Here is a 21852-nt window from a genome sequence, read left to right as displayed (position 1 = left end):
AACAGAAATAATATTGGATGTCCTTTTCTTCAATTATAATTTTAATTTCATTTTATTTTGCATTCATTTATAAATTGTAAAATGAAATCCTTGGTTCGGCATCAGAACAGTTTAAAATTCATATAGCATGAAACCAAACAAATAAGAACAGTCATGGGTTATAACCAAAAAAACCTCAATCATTTCAATCAAACAAAACAAAATAAATATGGATTTAGAATGGTAGTTATATTTTAGGAGATTGAAAACAAAAAAAAATGTATAACCGAACTGATATCCAAATTAAACAAAACTAATATTTTTTATCTTTTAAAAAAAGAAAATTAATAAACTCATCCTGCGCATAACGCGGATCTTATCCTAGTAAATGTGTAGTAGATAGGATAATTTGGAAGAGTGGAACTACCTTGAAACACTAGAAAAAGTCGAGAAACAAGAAAGGGAGACTCCTATTTATAGGAAAGGTGGCGTGAAAGTCGAAAGAAAATTGTCACCAAGTCTTTTAAAGCTAGTAATAACTACACCGTTCCGCATTCCAAAGAGGCAGCAATTCCACTTCCCAGAAAATCAAAGAGCCATTTAGTGTTGAACCAAAAAATGGTTCGGTGCTAAACCAATTTCTCGGTCAACCGAGACTGATCCTGGGAATGCTGAGATGATGACCCAACAAATTTTGAAGGATGTGTCGCACCGAGTTCATTTACTCAAAAGATCCATTTTTTGTAATCTTTGAAATCGACTTCGTCTGTCACAATGAACAAAAGGTACTTATTGTTAGAGATAGATTGCATCCCTCGATAAGCACAACATGTAAATGAACTAAGCCCAAATAAAGAGAGAGACGGTTAAAGATAGCTAAGTCAGCTTAGGAAAAAAAAAGTTCACAAAGAGACGAAACATTCACAAACGCACCAACATTGGCACAAGAACTAGGATCTATAGAGATTTACTTTGTTGTTGTCGATTTAATTGTTTTTAAGCGATTTTATTATCTTTTCTTATAATCAATCATTGATCTTCCAATAGACACCTTTCAAATAAATAACCATCAAATTTATGCTTTCATATCGATTCTCGAACATGTCAGATTCAGATTCGACAGGGTCGTTGGACCTACGCCTCCCCTTGTAAACGGGAAGACAATCGGACATGATTATTAAGAACATTGGTACATCCATTTTGATTACATTGATAAGCTACAGTCTAATTCTTTTGTTCCATTCATATTAAGTACCGAGATCTCTTTCTTCCACAAGAAGCTGATAGTGCGAAATTTCGTTTTAATTGAACCTATGGATAAGTCGATTCATATATCTCTTCAGCGCAAGAAAAAAAGTAAAAGTCCAGAGTCACCAAAAGAATTGACTTGAATTGTGTATAATACTAACATATGAAAAGAATAATAAGAGGAAGCCCACTAACAAAAATGTCGATTGGCTTCCGACTCCAATCATAAATAAATACTCAAGAACAAAAGAAAAATGAACTGAACTGAACTTCGTCCATGTTTTGTCGAAGTAAAGAATGATGAAAAATGGTATAAAAGCTAAGTTAATTTTGTAGAATTATTATTACTTTCAAACTTCAAAGGGATGGATTATGATGATGCGTGGTTTTTAGTAGATTGATCAAATTGATGAAGACATCAATGTCACAAGCAATCCTCAAAGCCCCTTCGTATGAGTGTCCGTACTCTTCTTCTGACAATCTCAGTAGATCCTCAAACATTGGATGGTTTAGCAAGTTAGCCTCAACCTCTAGCTTGCGCTGACTCTCTTTATCCTTACCTACATAAACCCGAACTTTTCCTTCTTCTGGTAATGCCGATGTTCTTGAAGACGCAAAGTTCTTGGATCCACCACATAGTAGCTTCTTCACCATGCCTCTCATTCTCTTCTGATGAAAATGATATTAATTAAAATTCAGATTTTGGGTTTACCCTCTATAAGATGATGTTGATGTGTGTGTTGTGTTTCGTAAGATAATATAATGAATGTATATATATATGTATTGACAAGTGTTGTTTGTTGGGTTTACGTAGTGAACAAGAATAAGAAGAAGGGGAGAATGGTCGAACGTTTCAACGGAGAAGCTGCGGAGAATGGAAACGTATGTCGCACCGGTTTAAATAGACTAAACCGAACCATTGGTTTTGTATTGGCATAACCCACTTCCACAATTTTAACCTCGAAGCAGTCAATGAAAATACAAATGATAAGTATTACGAATTCTTCACTCAACTAAATTAAGTTAAATCACGAAATTCCAAGAACAAAATATTAATGTCTGAACTCGTTCAATTGTTAATTTCGGTTCAGCGATTAGAACCAGACTAATTGATTTCGGTTGATCCGACCGACTCGAGAATAAAAAGAAGAATCCAGCGGTTTGGCAGGTAGGAATGGAGGTGACTCGACGTGCTCCTTTTTAATCATATTATCATTTTTAATACAGTCTTCGGGAATGGGTTCATAGTTATTCTAGTATTGTTTTGCCAACTTGTTCGTACAAAATTAAAAATATACTTATTGTAATATCAACCCAACTGGATTTTGTTTGTATTATATTGATTTATTGTTATATTCTCTCGGTTTCACAATACATGTTATTTTATTCTTAGAATTTTGTGATTTAACTTTAACAGAAATCGATTAATAAATTTATTGTTTCCTAAAAAAATTACATTAAAAAATAATTTAAAATTTGTTCAGCCAATTATAGAAATAACTGTAAAATCTAATTAGTTACACAGTTTTCAGTAGAATTAAAAATAATATCAAAATATCAAAACATCATATATTTTGAAACAAGAAACATTTTCTAAAACATCATCTATTATAAAACGGAGAGAGTATTATTCTATGTATTGTATCTTAATTATTGCAGTATGATATACCACAAATTCGTTTAGTTTGCAAGTGAATTCTATTGAATCATGTCTTCTTGCATTGGAGAAACAAAGTTATTTGTATCTTCAGTTTGTTGAGAGAAAACTGTTATGTAATCTAAATCAATCTTATGAAAAGATTTGTTTTATTTTTATTTTGCGAACCACGAAGAATTGTTTCTTATATAAATTCTCACAAAAACTCGGCAACTGTTAGGTTTTTATCAAAGGTATGCAACTTTGTAGTACTTGGTTACTTCATAATTCTATATATATATATATATATATTCTATTTTAAACTATTTTCAATAGTTCATTCTATTTTTCATTATAAAATAGAGTAAACTCTATAATTGAGTTGTGATAGACTCTAATGATATTCTATTTTAAAATAAAAAATAGAGTGATTAACAACAAAAAAATAACTTAAACCCATTTTTATTCTATTATAGAGTGAAAAATAAAGTATTATTGGAGTTTTTTACTCTAAATTCTATTTTAGAGTGGAAAATAGAATGAGATTTGGAGATGCACTTTGGATTAAATATAACTATTATACAATTCCCCTTTTTCAAAAAAAAAGCATTATACAATTCCATCCATTTAGGTGACTGAATTAATCCCATAACTTTAATATTTTCCAGCATCACAAGTATGGGTTTAAGTTAATAACGGGCGATTCTCCCCTTCTTGTGTCGTTAAAATAATGAAATTGAATGGCAATGTTTGAAGATATATTTGATTTAGTGTGTGATGAACTGATGAATGGAAAAACGATTTGTCGGATCATATTTCAAAAGAATGCGAAAAATAAATCAATATATGAAAAAATAAAATTAACAAAAAAGTACGGTTACAAAAAAAAAACAGGATAATTCTCGACAGAATTCCAAACGAAAAAACAACAATGGAAGTGTTTTTTTTTTTGATCAATCAACTATGGAAGTGTTTATAGAATATTTTTAAGAAGGTAACAGTAAAATGAAACAAGCTGGATGGATCAGATGCATCTCCCCTTTTCGTGTTTATTCACGAAAAGTAATGGAAGTGTTTGAGATGCTTGATACGTACGTCAACGTGGAGCCGCGTCCTACGCGGACAATTCTTTTATTGGATGAATCAATTAAATGTCAGAGCCAATCACCGCTTCCATGTGGCTTCTACAAAATATTTCTGCTAGTTTATAATTTTAAAAGTGTTCAATTCTTCTGCTCTGTTTCACATGTATGGATTTAAATCTAATGCAATGTTTTTAAATCCAGACCTAACCAGTGACCAGACCGGATTAAAACCGTAAATTGGATTTATTTGTAACTTACTATCAATTATTTATCTTTTAAATCATTATTTTTTGGCATCCATTCAAATCATTATACTATTATAAATATTTCTTTTTAATTATTATATTCAACTTTTTTAATTTTCATAACTCGCAGTGACAAATAAAATATTTTTATTTCAAATAAAAAGATTAATTTTATAGTTAATTTTCATTTGGTTTGTACTTATATTTTTTCAATAAATGATTTTTTGAAATATTAAATAACTAAACTTGATTATGTTTGTAATATTTGTTGAATAAAACAAACAAAGATTTAATTCTATTTTTATTTTATGATTGAACTCAATTAAATTGATGAACCTGATTGAACATGTCGAACCATATTGATCCATAATCCAAAAAAAATCTGGTTCACTTACGTTTTAAAAACATTGATATAATGTGTAGTCGAGTGGTTTATTGTTGGAACTTATAAGTCAAAGATATGCTTTATTAAACATGACGGCTAGGGTTTTGGGTGAAAAAGTGCAGGATGAGAATATGGAGGAGATCGGGGAGCATGGGAGACCACCCGAAGATCCACCGGATGCTCCGGACTCTTGGGTGAAGAAGGTATTAGGGTGCAATGAAGGAGAGATGCTTGTACCGGAGGAGATTGTGGACGAGTCTTTTGTGGAATCAAATCTGAAACTAGCGTTCCCGAATGGTGAGGATGGAGAACCGGTGATAACGATTGGAGAGGAGGTTTCGATTGCTATGAATGGTTTATGGAAGAGATGTATGATTGTTAAGGTCTTGGGGAGGAGTATTCCATTATTGAGATTAACGAGAAGGCTGAAGGAGCTATGAAAACCTGCGGGATCAATGTTTGTGATGGATCTCCCGAAGAATTTTTTCATGGTTCGTTTTGGAGTAGAGGAGGAGTATATGAATGCGCTATCAGGTGGCCCATGGAGGGCTTTTGGGAGTTACCTTATGGTGCAAGCATGGACGCCTGAGTTTGATCCGCTGAGGGATGAGATAGTTACGACACTGGTTTGGGTTCGTTTAGCACATATCCCAGTTAATTTTTATCATAAAACGATACTGATGGGGATTGCCAAGGGGTTAGGAAAACCGATTAAGGTTGACTGCACCACGCTAAAAGTCGAAAGAGCTAGATTTGCGAGAATTTGTGTGGAGGTTAACCTTAATAAGCCATTGAAAGGGACAGTGATGATTAATGGTGAGAGGTACTGCGTATCATATGAAGGAATCTCGACGATCTGCTCGTCATGTGGTATGTATGGACATCTAGCCTATTCATGCCCACGTAAGGTACTGGAGGAAACTCCTATAAATGCGGTTCTTCCAGTGGACATGACACAAAAGAATACGGAGGTTGCAGGTATGGATACATATTTTATCCCAGTGAGACAGGCGAGGAAAGGGCTAACTCAGAATGGGCAGAGAGGAGTTACACTGCGGAATAATGAAAGTAGGGAGATGGTAGAAAATAAGACGTTGATTGGTAGTAAAAGTCGGGGGGCTCGTCAAGAGAGTATGTCGGAGGAGATAAGGGTTTCGAATAGGTTTGGAGGGTTGAATGTGGAGGAGGATACGGAGGAACAAGTGGAGGAGAGTGGGAATAGAGAAGAGAATAAAGAAAATGAGAATACTACTAATATAGTTTATGGAGGAGCGAGCAAAGAGACTGGGAAGGAATTCTCATTTGGAAAGAATGGGAACATAGGGAACCAACAACCAGCTCGATTGGGTCCAAAAGATAAGAAGATTAGCAACATGAGAGGCCCAAATCCTTCTAAGACCAAACTGAGAAATGTTGGGCCTATGCGTGGTTTGGTGTTTGGCCCAATAAGTGGGGAGAGTGGTCTGTCAGTGAGAGGGAAGAGACTACGAGTAGAGAAGGAAAATGTCGGCCGACCAGGTGGTGTTTTCGCAGGAGATGGGGAGCTAGACAGAAATGAGAAGAATTTTGGGCATGTGTACGATAAAAGCAACGCTTAAGAGCAACTTGCAGAGATGGAGAATCTGGAGTTGGATGAGGCAGAAGCTAGTGCGAGCCAAGGACGAGAAGTCCTGGAGAGTGTGGTGGCATAACATTTTGCCCCGGTGATTCTATCTATTGATTATAAAGATCTGATGAAGTGCATTCTGTGGAATTGCCAGGGGGCAAATAAACCCCAATTTCGAAGATCGATTAGATATTTGGTGAAGAAGTTCAAGACAGATATCCTTGCTGTTTTTGAAACTCATGCTGGTGGAGAAGCGGCAGGCCGGATTTGTCGTGGTCTAGGGTTTGAGAACTCGTTTCGGGTGGATGCGTGTGGCCAGAGTGGAGGTTTATGGATGTTATGGAGGGAGGAGATTGGAGAGCTTGAGGTGGTTAAGTCGTCGGATCAGTTTATACATGCTCGAATCGGGAATGGAGCATAGGTGATTATTCTGATTGTTGTGTATGCGGCTCCTTCACCGAGCCGTAGAAGTGGCTTATGGGCTGCTTTAGAAGAAGTTTTGCGTAATGCGGAGGGTCTGGTGTTCGTTGGGGGAGACTTTAATACAATAGTGAGGATAGATGAAAGGAGTGGTGGGAATGAGAGATTGTCTGAGGATTCTCTAAAGTTTGGTGATTGGATAAATGATATGTCACTGATTGATATGGGATTTCATGGCAATCAATTCACATGGAAAAGAGGGAAAACTGAAAGCACGTTTGTAGCGAAGAGGCTGGATATAATATTATGCTGTTCCCAGTCTAGACTCAGGTGGCAGGAGGCAAGTGAGAGGCATTTACCTTTCTTAGCATCAGACCACGCTCCTTTGTATCTACAGCTCACACCGGAGGTTAAGGGTGATGCACGTCGGCATCCATTTCGTTTTGAGGCGGCATGGCTACAACATAATGAGTTTCAAGACTTGCTAACAACTTCATGGGATCGTGATATTGATACAAGAGAGGCTTTGCAGAGGTTGGAAGTGACACTCCGAAAGTGGAACAGAGAAATTTTCGGAAATGTCCAAAGAAGGAAAGAGGACTTGTTGATGGAGATTACAGAGGTACAGGACAAAATTGAGCAAGACCTCTCTGATGAGATCTTGGTAAAGGAGGGAGAGCTATTAAAAGAACTTGAGATCGTCCTCGAGCAAGAAGAAGTGCTCTGGTTTCAAAAGTCGCGGGAGAAGTGGTGTGTGCATGGAGATAGAAATACCAAGTTCTTTCATATGTCGACAATCATTAGGAGAAAGCGAAATCGAGTGGAGATGCTAAAGAAAGATGAAACTCAGTGGGTATCAGATGCAAAAGAACTTGAGAAGCTAGCGGTGGATTATTTCAGAAAACTATATTCTCTGGAAGACGTGGATACAAACATACAAATGCCATTGGAGAGGAGATTTGTGGGGCTTACAAGACAAGAGAAAATGGATCTTGACAAAACGATTTCTGCGGAGGAAGTAGAGAAAGCGGTGAGAGCTATGGGCAGCTTCAAGGCACCAGGTCCGGATGGGTTTCAACCAGTTTTCTATCAGAGGTGCTGGGAGACAGTTGGTGCATCTGTGATCAGGTTTGTCCTTCTTTTCTTTGAGACGGGGAAGTTACCGGAGAATACTAATGATGCACTCGTGGTGCTAATTCCGAAAGTGATGAAACCTGAGTATATTACTCAGTTTCGACCGATAAGTCTCTGCAACGTGTTGTTTAAAACTATCACGAAGGCCATGGTAGGGATACTGAAGAGTATTATGCCTAAACTGATTGGTCCTGCTCAGTCAAGTTTCATCCCGGGTAGATTGAGTGCGGATAACATTGTTGTGGTTCAGGAAGCTATTCATTCGATGAAAAAGAAGCAAGGCCGCAAGGGTTGGATGCTGCTGAAACTAGATTTGGAGAAAGCATATGATAGGCTGCGTTGGGATTTTCTAGAAGATACACTAAGGGCTGCTGGTTTGTCTGAGAATTGGGTCAAGAGGATTATGGAATGGGTGTCTGGTCCATCAATGTGTATTTTGTGGAATGGGAAGAAATCTGAGCCGTTTAAGCCATCAAGAGGACTGCGACAAGGTGATCCACTCTCCCCGTACCTGTTTGTCTTATGCATGGAGAGATTATGTCAACTGATTGAGAAAGCAGTGGAGGATAAAAAATGGAAACCGATAAGATTGTCGAGAGGTGGTCCACAGCTATCTCACATTTGCTTCGCAGATGATCTAATCTTATTTGCAGAGGCATCAGTGACGCAGATTCGAGTGATCAGGAAAGTGTTGGAGAAGTTTTGTAAAGCCTCTGGTAAGAAAGTAAGCCTCCAGAAATCGAAGATTTTCTTTTCTAATAATGTCTCTAGAGGAAGAGAAGAGAGAATAAGCAGAGAAAGTGGTATTGCATCAACAAAGGAGTTGGAAAAATACTTGGGGATGCCGATACTACAGAAAAGAATTAATAAAGATACTTTTGGGGAGGTACTGGAGAAAGTAGCTTCACGGCTAACAGGATGGAAGAAACAAACATTAAGCCTTGCAGGAAGGGTAACATTGACAAAGTCGGTTCTGTCATCAATCCCGGTGCATACGATGAGTACGATTAGCATGCCAGTGGGTACACTGGAGAAGCTTGATAGCCTAGCGAGGAGCTTTGTGTGGGGAAGTGGACAACACTTAGTCTCCTGGGATAAAATATGCAAACCGAAGGCGGCCGGAGGTTTGGGGATCAGGGTGTCGAGAGATATGAACAAAGTCTTGTTAGCTAAAGTGGGATGGCGTCGGTTACACGATACTGAGAGCTTATGGGCCAAAGTTTTACGAAGTAAGTATGGTGTGGGGGACATACATGACACAGATTGGATGGTAGGGAGTAGCTCTAGCTCGTCAACATGGAAAAGTGTGGCAATGGGGATAAGAGAAGTGGTTCTTGTGGGCCATAGCTGGGTCACTGGTAATGGGAGAAATATCAGGTTCTGGACGGATAGTTGGATAGCAGGCCAACCACTCATGACTGAAGTGATTGCAGGGCTTCCAGAAGGATATGAAGATATAACAGTTAGAGATATGTGGGGGGGTGGGAAGGTGGAGGTTGGGATTTTGATAGAGTTACCCCGTTGGTAACAGCTGAGAGAAGACTAGAGCTTATGGCAGTAGTAGTGGATACTGTTACTGGAGCAAAGGACCGTTTGGCATGGGGGCAGACTCCGAATGGGCAGTTTACGGTGAAGTCTGCATACACCTTGCTTACAAGAGATGAGAATCCAAGACCGCAGATGGAGAGTTTCTTTCGATCTATGTGGCGCGTTGTAGCACCTGAGAGAGTTCGAATGTTCCTCTGGCTAGTGGCAAACCAAGCAATCATGACGAATGCAGAGAGACATAGGAGGCACCTGAGTGGGACTGACTTATGTCAGGTCTGCAGAGGAGGAATTGAGACTATAATACATGTGTTACGTGATTGTCCTGCGATAAAAGGTATATGAGAGAGATTTGTTCCGAGAACGAGAAGGGATGCTTTCTTCAGAATGCAGTTACTGGAATGGTTATATAAGAACCTATGTGACAACAGTGCAGGTGGTGGTATTCTGTGGGCTACTATATTCGCTTTGACTCTGTGGTGGGGATGGAAGTGGAGATGTGGAAATGTATTTGGTGATACCCGACTGTGGAGAGATAGAGTCAAGTTCTTACGTGACTTGGCTAAGGGAGTCATAGCAGTGAATAGAGTAGAGAATGCTCACATAAAGGAGAGACATATGGTTGAGATAATGGTGGGATGGAAGCCACCTTGTGTGGGGTGGATGAAACTGAACACGGACGGGGCATCACATGGGAACCCGGGGCCGGCAGCTGCAGGGGGAGCACTGCGAAACGGAGAAGGCGAGTGGTGTGGTGGTTTTGCGATTAATATAGGTAGTTGTACGGCACCATTAGCGGAGTTATGAGGTGTGTACTATGGTTTAGTGGTTGCTTGGGAGAATGGGGTGAGAAGGCTGGAGGTAGAGGTCGATTCTATGATGGTGATGGAGTTTCTTACGATAGGGATTGGGGATACTCATCCGCTGTCTTTCCTGGTACGCTTGTGCCATGGCTTCTTGACAAGGGACTGGCTGGTCTGATTCGTTCATGTGTATAGGGAAGCAAACTGCTTAGCTGATGGTTTGGCTAACCTTGCATTTTCTCTTTCGTTTGGTTTTTATAGTTTTGTTGTGGCACCGATTGAGGTCGCTGTTTTAGTTCATGAGGATGTTGCTGGACTGTTGCGGCCACGACAAACTCGTCTTGTTAGCTGAAGTTTGAGTTTTTTTTAAAAAAATAAATTGGGAGTCATTCTCCCATATTCCTACCAGAAAAAAATGCTTTATTAATTAGAACAAAAATAACCTTCCAAGCCCACATAGCATACACGAACGAAAACATTATCCAAATCTCGAGTGGCAAACATGATGAAAGGGAGGGCCACCAGAGATGCGATGAAAGCTCCAAAGAGATGCAAGAATAGAGAGGGAAAGGGAGACAAAGCGAAATCAGAAAACCATGGAGCCGTCCTCGAGCTATGAAAGAGAGCATAGAAGTCAGAACACCAAAAACTAAATCTTGAAAACCAAAACGAGCAAAGACTATTGACGGTAAGCCAACGACGAGGAATACAAAATCAAAGACGAATAAACTCTGACCCAACCAAGGAGATGCAGTTCCTAACATCAGCTGAATCTAAGGAAGAAGAGGAGCAGTCAATATTGACTGGAACAGCCTACAATGCCTTGGGAAGCAACCGAACAACTGGGGTTTGTTGACATGTGTCCTCATATTTTTTTTTTGTATTTAAATTCTTCTCCTTTTAAATTATTGCAATTTTCTCCATCAATTTCTAATTGTGTATTATCTAATCCTTCTCACACTTATTGATCTCTAAAATTCAAGAAATAAATAAAATAATATAAATATATTTTAAATATTTAATTTATTCACACCTAAAAATAGCAAGACTTTTCATCATTTTATTATTTTTACTAATTTTTATTCTGTCATTTACAAATTATATTTATTTCACTATTAGTATCATAAGATAATCAAATTAAGAATAAGTAACTAGACAACCAACGCATAAACTAAGAAAGCGGGCCAAAGGGAGAATAATAATCGAAAGGCCAAAGCCACCAAAAAGCAGGAAAATATATGCCTAAAATACCGGAATCACAACCAATAGCTAAAAAGTAAGAAACACCTCACAAACTAAACAAGAACATACAAGACGGCATGCAACTGAAAAACCACAAAGCTCTGGATAGAAGGGACCAAAGCTCCAAGAGACTAACTCCGCACACCTATACCAAGGAAAACATGGAAAGAAAAGAAACAACTTGAGAGAGGGAGAATGAAAGACAACCACCAAAAAATCAGAGACTAAACTTGAGACCAAAAATAACCTTCCAAGCCCACATAGCATACACGAACGAAAACATTATCCAAATCTCTAGTGGCAAACATGATGAAAGGGAGGGCCACCAGAGATGCGATGAAAGCTCCAAAGAGATGCAAGAATAGAGAGGGAAAGGGAGACGAAGCGAAATCAGAAAACCATGGAGCCGTCCTCGAGCTATGAAAGAAAGCATAGAAGTCAGAACACCAAAAACTAGATCTTGAAAACCAAAACGAGGAGAGACTATTGACGGTAAGCCAACGACGAGGAATACAAAATCAAAGACGAATAAACTCTGACCCAACCAAGGAGATGCAGTTCCTAACATCAGCTGAAATCTAAGGAAGAAGAGGAGCAGTCAATATTGACTGGAACAGCCTACAATGCCTTGGGAAGCAACCGAACAACTGGGGTTTGTTGACATGTGTCCTCATATTTTTTTTTTGTATTTAAATTCTTCTCCTTTTAAATTATTGCAATTTTCTCCATTAATTTCTAATTGTGTATTATCTAATCCTTCTCACACTTATTGATCTCTAAAATTCAAGAAATAAATAAAATAATATAAATATATTTTAAATATTTAATTTATTCACACCTAAAAATAGCAAGACTTTTCATCATTTTATTATTTTTACTAATTTTTATTCTGTCATTTACAAATTATATTTATTTCACTATTAGTATCATAAGATAATCAAATTAAGAATAAGTAACTAGACAACCAACGCATAAACTAAGAAAGCGGGCCAAAGGGAGAATAATAATCGAAAGACCAAAGCCACCAAAAAGCAGGAAAATATATGCCTAAAATACCGGAATCACAACCAATAGCTAAAAAGTAAGAAACACCTCACAAACTAAACAAGAACATACAAGACGGCATGCAACTGAAAAACCACAAAGCTCTGGATAGAAGGGACCAAAGCTCCAAGAGACTAACTCCGCACACCTATACCAAGGAAAACATGGAAAGAAAAGAAACAACTTGAGAGAGGGAGAATGAAAGACAACCACCAAAAAATCAGAGACTAAACTTGAGACCAAAAATAACCTTCCAAGCCCACATAGCATACAAGAACGAAAACATTATCCAAATCTCTAGTGGCAAACATGATGAAAGGGAGGGCCACCAGAGATGCGATGAAAGCTCCAAAGAGATGCAAGAATAGAGAGGGAAAGGGAGACGAAGCGAAATCAGAAAACCATGGAGCCGTCCTCGAGCTATGAAAGAGAGCATAGAAGTCAGAACACCAAAAACTAGATCTTGAAAACCAAAACGAGGAGAGACTATTGACGGTAAGCCAACGACGAGGAATACAAAATCAAAGACGAATAAACTCTGACCCAACCAAGGAGATGCAGTTCCTAACATCAGCTGAAATCTAAGGAAGAAGAGGAGCAGTCAATATTGACTGGAACAGCCTACAATGCCTTCAGAAGCAACCGAACAACTGAAAACTCATAAACCCGATCTGCAACAAATACTATATAATCTCATAGGTGAAGAAGGCAAGAAGAACAAGAGAAAAATGTGAGTCTTTTTCCAGTGATGGTGAGAAGCACCGCACACTAGAAATGTAACGAAATACATAGACGGTGAGAGCTCAAGTTTAAAATATGGGGAGAGGGCAAAAAACATCTTAAAAATACAAATGCGTAGATGAAAAGTTATTGAAATTCAATATTAATTTACGTTAGAGACTCATTTGACTACTAACAAGTACTATACACACAACAACACATTATTCAAAAAAAAAAACAAACGCAAAATATATTAACTTATCACCTACTACATAACACACTAAAAACATCAAATAATGATCTTAACAAATAAAAACGACAACATAATTACACTATCCAAAAAAAAAATCATGCTCTTGGCAATAGTAAACAATTCTCTCTTTTTCAAGAGGACACGTCACTAAATAGGATCACCAGAAACTGCCACGTGTCCCTCTTCATTGAAACTTTGCGTTTCATTTAATAAGTTTTGGGTTTATTCGTTGGGCTGCATCTACATTATTTGAGCCCATATATTGATAGATAGATCTAGGCTTCCCCCGTAATGAAATGCTGCATTTTTTTAAAGGGTTTGTGGTGGCTCCATCTTCGCGTCTCTCCTCCTCATCGCGCAAGCGATCTTCCATCTTCTTCCTTCCGGCGCGAGGTGGTAACAGTAACCAACATGCTCTCTTAAAGCCATCCATTAATCGACCACTCACGATCCATATTCAATGCGACTCTTGAGATTGGAAGGCGGTGGCGTTCGACTATAAAAAGGAATGAATTCCTGCTTTTAGAATCATCCTCTCATCTATTCTAAACTAAACAGCAAACAAAAAAAGTCTAAGTTATGGCTAATGCTTTGGTCTTCCTCTCTGATTTATAGAATGGTCGCTCTTCCACCACCGTTCAAGTTTGCCTGCTCCGTTTCTGGGACGCCAGGAATGTACGCCGTGGTGGAGATTGTATAGGAGTCGACATGCTCCTTCTTGATTCTCAGAACTCCGATTTTAGTTCATAGTCTAAATAATATCTCCATTCTATACACATCTCTGCCTTATTGAATCCAAAACTTATTTTTTCATTGTGTTTTGAAGTTTCTGTTATAGGATTTTGGCTGAGCCATTCCCCAACTATTGATGATTGCTATGTCTTTTATTTTTAAAAGTTCATATTTTTAACGTCTGTGTAATTTCTCCGGTTAACTTCTTTACACATCTCCCCCGTCTTCAAATTAATTAATGAAATATGAAGAATGGCTAATTGTGTTCACCTCCTCGCTGATTTGAAGTCTGTCTGTGATCTACTGCTTAGGTTTTGGGAGGCAAGAAATATGAAGAGCGGCGGCAACCAAATCGGTGTAGACCTTCTCCTCCTCATGCAAAAGTGATTCCGGTGAGAAACTCATGATCATCAAAACTATTTCAAAAAGATTGAGTTTACCTGTTTGGGAGATGATTTGGTTTGTTTGTTGATTTTAGTTTTTTTTTGTTTCCGTATTTGTAGGCGACTCTCATCTAAGTCACCGTCCGGTTCATGACTGCACCTCTATCTCCGGCGAATGCTTCTTTATTTACAGGTCAAATGACTCCTCAAAGCATCAGTTGAGGAAACGAGGGGGATTAAATATCTGAGATTACACATTAAGGCAGTGCTTATTCACTCAGGTAACTTCTACAGTAGTAAGTAGCACAGGTTCTACGAATGTGTCAGACTATGATTTAATATCCTAAAAGCAGGAAAGTATCGAACATAAAAAGGTAATTTCTGCGGTTAGTGGTGGATTTGTATGAGCTATTTAGAGGGTATAACATGACATGAGTATGAGTTATATTATGGGTAGGGCCGTCAACTAGGCGGCCCAACATTCAAATGGGTGTGTTCAGTTGGACATATATTTTTCTGGACTCAAAACACTCACACTCATATTTAGCCTACACCCAATAATACCTAAACCCAACTTCACCCATCACCCAGCTGAACAGCCCAAACCCGCCTAATTATAAGTAAATCTGTTTAAACTCAATCTAAGTCCAATTTTAATGTCGTTAAAAAATTATGAATACAAATGTGATGTAAAATAAATTCAATAGATTTCAATTTTTGATAATTGTGTTTTATGTAAAAAAAATTATAACTCTCTGTTTTATATAAAAAAAAATTATCTCTCTATTTTATGTAAAAAAATTATAACTTTGTTTTATATAAAGGAAGTACACTAGGATAACAATAAAAAAGTTTATGTCACAAATATAAATTCTAAGGATCAAAATGACCAAAATGTTTCATTAAAGAGGTAAATATACACTAGGGGTGTTCAATCCGGATATCGGTTCGGTTTCGGTTCGGTTTTTTCGGTTTTTCGGTATTTCGGTTAGTAAAATATAACTACCATTCTAAATCCATATTTACTTCGGTTCGGTTCGGTTTATATACCGTCGGTTTTTGGTTTATTCAGTTTTATACCAAAAAACATAATTCTTTATTTTGGAATCATATTATATGAATTTTAGAGTCTTGTTGTCAACACATTCATTTATTAAAAAATATTATAAGTTTAAATAAAAGAACAAAAATAAAAATGTTTCTATCATCTAATAAAATAATAAAATCTATAATTAAAATCAAAGCTCAAAATTTTGATAATAAAAATATAAAACAAAAAATAAAACAGAAGCACAAAGCACAAAAAATAAGTTATTATATTTTTTCATATTTAGCGTTCATCAAAGTCATGTTTCTTCTATTAAACACGAAACTCTATTCGTTTATAGATAAAAAAAATTGTGAAGAATTTCCACTAATTATTATCATCAAATTTATAATCGTTATTTCAATTTAGTCAATGCTAAATTAAAGCAAAAAGATCAAAAGAATGCTAAGAAAATAAGAAGCATGTTTGCGATGAATTGTTATTTAATTATAGTTCAAGTGTTTTACAAATGAGGACTATTTTATTACTGTAAAAAATATGGTAATACTTATTAGCAAAAAAATTAACTTATGATTTTCATACGTTGTTATAAAATATATACATATTTACATGTTTCTATTTTTTGATCGGTTTTATTCGGTTTATTCGGTTTTATCGGTTATATTCCGAAACATATCCAAATCCTACGGTTTTTAAAAAATCATATCCATTCGGTTTGTATGGTATATACCAAATCCAAACCATATTATCTATTTCGGTTTGGTTCGGTTCGGTACGGTTCGGTTTTGCCATATTGAACAGCCCTAATATACACTTATACTCCTAGGGTTAACTAATCCAAACCTTAGGGTTTAGAGTTAAAGGGTGGTGATTTGAGATTAAGATTTAAAATTTTATAAAATAAAACTAAATATTAAAAATTTGAAACAAAAAATTTTAAAATAGTTTCAAAAAGTATTTTCGAATTACAAAAAGTAAATTTGAAAAAAAAAATTAAAAAAAAATCGAAAAAACATTTGAAAAAAAAAAAGTTTTTCTAAAAAAGTTCGAATTTGAAAACATATAATCTAAAACTATTAATTTTTTTAATTTTTTTTTTAATTTTTTTTAATTTTTAATTTTTTTAATTTTTTTATATATAGAGTATTAGAGTCCTTTTACTTATTAAATGAAACATTTTGGTCATTTTCTTTTTTGTGTTCTATTTTTGTGATCAAGACTTGAAAATAGTCTATTTAGGAGAATTGCCCTTTATATAATGGAGAAATCTGGTTCAGACCGAAGAAATCAAGTCACAAAATCGCAGATGAATCATATTGTTGATTTTTCAATTTCCCCCAATATTAAAAAACCTATTTTTTTAATGTAAAGGGTTAACCCATTATGCAATTGGATTGACCCAACTTGTCCATGAGCAAATTTGGTGTTCAGCCCAACTGGACCATGAAATACATGGACTCACCCATTATCCGTGCAACACAGTCTGGACTGGACCACACATGAGCACTCAACCAATTGACAGCCCTGATTATGGGGACTTAAAAGGATTTTTATCCTAAGAGGTACCTAAACTCTCTACTCGCTGGTACTTTTCCTTCTTCTCGGAAAATTTCATCATTGATCGCATGATTCTTTGATCATTGTATTGTATGTTTAAAATAATCTTTGAACTCCAGTGGACGTGTGTCTTGCGTCTGAAGAAACATTTATATCTAAAAACCAAAGTGTCGTCTGAATCAACGTTTATGTCATTGTGGTTACTTGATACTAGGTGACCGCCTGTGCGGGCATGATAAAATTCAAAATATGGACTAAATCTTATATGATTTTATAAGTAACGGATTTTATACTATGTCAACAACCGTCTTTGGGAGAATTCATCAGACGTGGAAAAAAGATCGCACACCAATTTGAGATGGACGAGAGGGAACAAAGTAACTTCAGTATGAAGAGGCAGATATTGTGGGTACCGTGTACGTATAATTGCAACGTCCATATTTTCTTTGTATGTTTACGAAGGAACTTTCATTCAAAATATGGAATAAATATTGCATAGTTTTAGAAAATTCAGATTTTATATTATCATTAATTAGAAATGTATTGTATATCTGTCGTTAAAATCTATGATGGAGAATAAAATATTTTGTTTCCATTAATAATAAAATAAACTTTTGTGTAGACATAGTAAAAGAAAATATATTTAAAAAAAATCAAAAAATTGTCCATAAAAATATAAATTATGAAGTACAATTGTCGAAAAATAATGCAAAATAATTTAGAAACCTGCAAAAAATTAAATAAATATTGTAAGTAATTTGTCGGATGAACATTATTTTACAGATTTATAAGTAAGAAAATAAAAGTTAACATGAAATATTATTAAAGTAGACATACTTTCATCGAAATAGTTAGAAAACGGGATGCTCCTGAATACAATCAGTTCCTAACCCATCACTACCCATCTGGAAAATACAAAAAGTAGATTAAAATTGCATACCGTGACTATGAAATATTCTGAAAAACTTGTTTGTAGACAACATTCAACATTTTTGTCTGTGTTTTCCCTTCTTTACCAGTTATTAGGATTTTCAATCCAGATCTCGACTTAACTCTTGAAAGTGCAACGTAGAGCTGACCATGAGAGAACACTGGCCTAGGCAGAAACAACCCAACACTTTCCAGTGTTTGACCTTGACTTTTGTTGATGGTCATCGCGAATGCCAAAGTAACTGGAAACTGTCTTCGACGCATTCTGAAGGGGAACTTGGTGTCAGGTGGTGTGACAAACATTCTAGGGATCCAAACCGGATGTCCAGCAATTTTGTTTCCGGTTATAATTCTACCTTCTATCACATGGGGCAGTAATTGAGTAACAATTAGCCTAGTACCATTACATAAACCATCTGCAACATCCATGTTACGAAGACACATGATAGGAGCACCAACCTTGAGCTTCAAGCAATGTCTAGGCAGTCCAGCCACTTTAACACTGTTCAAAAACTCTGCAAGATATACGACATTTTCTTCTATGTCAACATCGGATGGGATAATACTGTCAGAGCTAAGGTAAACATTCTCTTCTCCTAAAAGCATATGTAAATCCGTTTGTTTAGTGATATGTACAAAGTTAGTTGAACATAAGAATAAATGATAAAACATGTTACCTGGCAACTGCGAAAGCATGTAGTCATTTATTTTATCCACTTCATCATTTGTGGGAGTAAGAATGGCTCGATGTCTATACAAATCCTTATCTGTTGAAGTTTGAAAAGCTTGTCTATAAATCTCTTTTGCCATAGTCTCAATAGGGTCTTCTCCACTATTTTGTATCAGCAAATCATAAGGGATGTCAATCTCAACTTGACCGTCGTTAGGCAAATTTATTTTTCCATCTCCTATATCCAAAATCCAGTTTGAGAAGGATTCAAGCTCTTTTGCTGCATCATCAGTAAGACCAGCCAGCAATCTCATGTTTTTTGTTAGCTTCAGAACTTTGCAATGCTCCCAAAGATATGACGAATTCAGAGCCGCCAAAACAGTCTCTGCTCTACCACCTCCAGGTATAACCGGTAAAATCTGTCTGAAATCTCCACCGAAAACAACAACTTTACCCCCAAAAGGTTTTTCTTCACAAGATCTTATAATATCACGCATAGTGCGATCCAACGTTTCAAAACAGTGTCTGCTCATCATAGGCGCCTCATCCCATACAATTAACTTTGCCGCTTTAACTAATTCTGCACGATCTGATCCTGGCTCCATTTTCTTGCAAGTGCTGAATTCGTCTGCATCTATCGGAATACCAAATCTGGAATGTGCGGTTCTACCTCCTTCCATTAACAATGCTGCAATTCCACTTGATGGGGTATTTAGAACAATCATACCTTTAGATCGGATAGCTGACGAGAGTGCTCTGTATACGAAGGTTTTTCCTGTGCCTCCATAACCATAAAGAAAGAACACTCCACCGCTATCATTTAAAACTGCATCCAGAATCTGTTCGTATACCCCTCTTTGCTCATCTGTTATCATCGCCATAAGTCTTTCATTTTCCTTTAGATGATCTTCCACAACATAATTAAGCTCATCATCTATAAGACGATTGCCGTTGTAATCTCAAAAATTTTCTGGCTTTGGCATGTGGGGCCATTTCTTGAGGCTACGACCATTGCTGAGCAAATGATTTTCGATCTCAGTAAGAGCAATATTTTTGATCTGCTCTATGGTCAAGTTCATATCTGCAAGTTTGATAATTCTATTAAATTAACATAGACATTCTTACAATAAGAAAATTTAATTGGACAAAACTCACCAGGTCTTCCAGTTTCTCGCCGTCTTGTAAAGAATATCGTCGGTAAGATACTCCCAAGTAGCTTCCCACACTACATGAGGCTGAGACAACGATTTGGAAACCAACATTCTCGCAAAAAGCTTCCTTGCATACGTCGCAGAACTACAGTCACTGGCATCTTTGATAGCTTCTATGAATTCCTTGTCATCATCCATCAATCCCAACGCATAGCAAGCATCTTCGTATGTATAATATAAAACACCATCAACTGTTCTTATATCCTCGTATGATGTCGGCCCTCTTACCCAGTTTAGCAATACTCTTAAGAAATATAGCTCATCACCTGATGGCTGAATATGCGCAATCCTCCCTATCGCAAAGCCTCATTTCCGTGGTACCCATTCTCTCGTACCTGATTTCCAAACGAATTTTGTTGGAAATTCCGCATATGTCAACTCTCTTGCCTCTGCATATTTTCTGTTTGCTATGAACCAGACCAAAAACATGGTTTGGTTGACAGTCTTTTTGTTGAGAATACTCTCAATAGGTTCGTCTTCATCAAAAAATACCAGTTCCTGATCCGGAAGATGAAAGCCAAGTTTCTCTACAGAAGTAGTACGAAAATGTGTAGGAAAAGCAAGAATCCGCCAAGACGACTCGCATGCAGTAATATATCTAATTAAGAAACACGAAAACATAAATGAGTAAAGATGAACCTTGGCCAGAAAATTAAAAGATAGATAAACTCTATTTGTTAATAATGTATTTATTTTATTTATAACAAATGAGTTATTTAAATTTCATCTATGATATTTGATATTTTTTAAAGTTTATACATATATATTTGTACTAATAGTAATAGATTATTGATGTAATTTCGTTTCCTTTGAAGAGACATAGAGTACAATACAAATTTTGTATTATCTTAGAATTTTTTCGTATTATATTTTTTTAATAGCGGATTACTTGCGCAAACTTGGATTGGAGAAATTAAGTTAATGTATAAAGTTCAATATTCTAATTAGTATTAATTTATTGATCTTCTATAATTAATGAATAGCTTATAAAGTTTCTACTGAATTTTTAATATATTGTTATAAATTTATAGAATATAGTACTTTCTAAATAGTAACACGAATTGGTATAAATATAATAATACCTGCAGTCGTAATACGTTTTGATTTCCTCAATGACGCCATCTTCATCTTGTTTATCTATTGCAGCTGAGGCATAATCAGGTCCCTTATGAATATATTTGAAAAGATACTTAACAGCTCGTGTTTGGACGCACCACTCTACATTCATATGGGCGCGATATCGAAGCATGAGGTCTCTGTTGTATGGTACAACAAATCCATTGTCTAATCTGATTCCATTTTTCTCAATGAACCTACCATCAATCCGACGCATGTAAGCTGGAAATCCATTTGCGTCAATCGATGTCCTGATGTTGAGAGGTTTCGGAAACATCTTAGAACATTTACCGTTAACCATACATACATTATCCTTCTTTGCTGCACCGCAAGGAAAACGATCACATACAGGTCTGGATCTACTGTCTTGTCTGGTATTTCAGCGGAAATAATCTTATCTATATCATCGGCTGTTGGAAATTTTAATCCTTTTCCATGAAGACAAGAACATGAGCGTGTGGCATTCCTCTTTTTTGAAACTCAATCGTGTACATTACTGACAAAATAAAAAAATAAAATAGTTAGTCAATTTTAACAAACAAAACAACTATCTACATTAGTTGTTTTGATTAAACAATTAATATAAGTAACATGTAAAGGAGATTTACCTGCAGCAACAGGACCGAATAAGGAGCCGTTCTTTTTAGTCAACTCGCCGATAAGATTATCGAGTTTCATCTTGAAAACTCTACACAATATTTCTGGCCTGTCTTCGGTGGTCAGGTTATATTTTTTCAGATACCTTGTAACTTCAGGCCATTTTGGATTACACGTAAAAGTGATGAAAATATCGGGAAATCCATGGTATTTGCACAGAGCCATGGCATCATAGTAGTGCTGCTTCATATACCTTTTTCCCC

General features: G+C 36.4%; 3 protein-coding genes across 3 annotated transcripts; 1 reads left to right on the top strand and 2 right to left on the bottom strand.

Moving 5' to 3' along the window:
- Positions 1 to 362: 362 nt before the first annotated feature.
- LOC106431621 (auxin-responsive protein SAUR71) lies at positions 363 to 2338 on the bottom strand. The gene has a single exon (XM_048767521.1). It carries the CDS (start codon positions 1888 to 1890, stop codon positions 1585 to 1587), a length of 306 nt encoding a protein of 101 aa, XP_048623478.1. The 5' UTR covers positions 1891 to 2338; the 3' UTR covers positions 363 to 1584.
- A 2695-nt stretch (positions 2339 to 5033) lies between these two features.
- On the top strand, positions 5034 to 6176 carry LOC125592519. The gene has a single exon (XM_048767735.1). The coding sequence runs from the start codon at positions 5034 to 5036 to the stop codon at positions 6174 to 6176; it is 1143 nt and encodes a 380-aa protein (XP_048623692.1).
- An 11740-nt stretch (positions 6177 to 17916) lies between these two features.
- Positions 17917 to 19546, bottom strand: LOC125592518 (ATP-dependent DNA helicase PIF1-like). The gene is made up of 3 exons (XM_048767734.1): positions 18673 to 19546; positions 18119 to 18591; positions 17917 to 17970 (listed from the first exon to the last, which is right to left on the bottom strand). The coding sequence occupies exons 1-3, from the start codon at positions 19544 to 19546 to the stop codon at positions 17917 to 17919; spliced, it is 1401 nt and encodes a 466-aa protein (XP_048623691.1).
- Between the last annotated feature and the right edge of the window lie 2306 nt (positions 19547 to 21852).

Source organism: Brassica napus, chromosome C9, assembly GCF_020379485.1.
Source record: "Brassica napus cultivar Da-Ae chromosome C9, Da-Ae, whole genome shotgun sequence".
NCBI lineage: Eukaryota > Viridiplantae > Streptophyta > Magnoliopsida > Brassicales > Brassicaceae > Brassica > Brassica napus.
The sequence above is the reverse complement of the archived record's forward strand: the minus strand, read 5'-3'. Positions and strand labels throughout refer to the sequence as shown.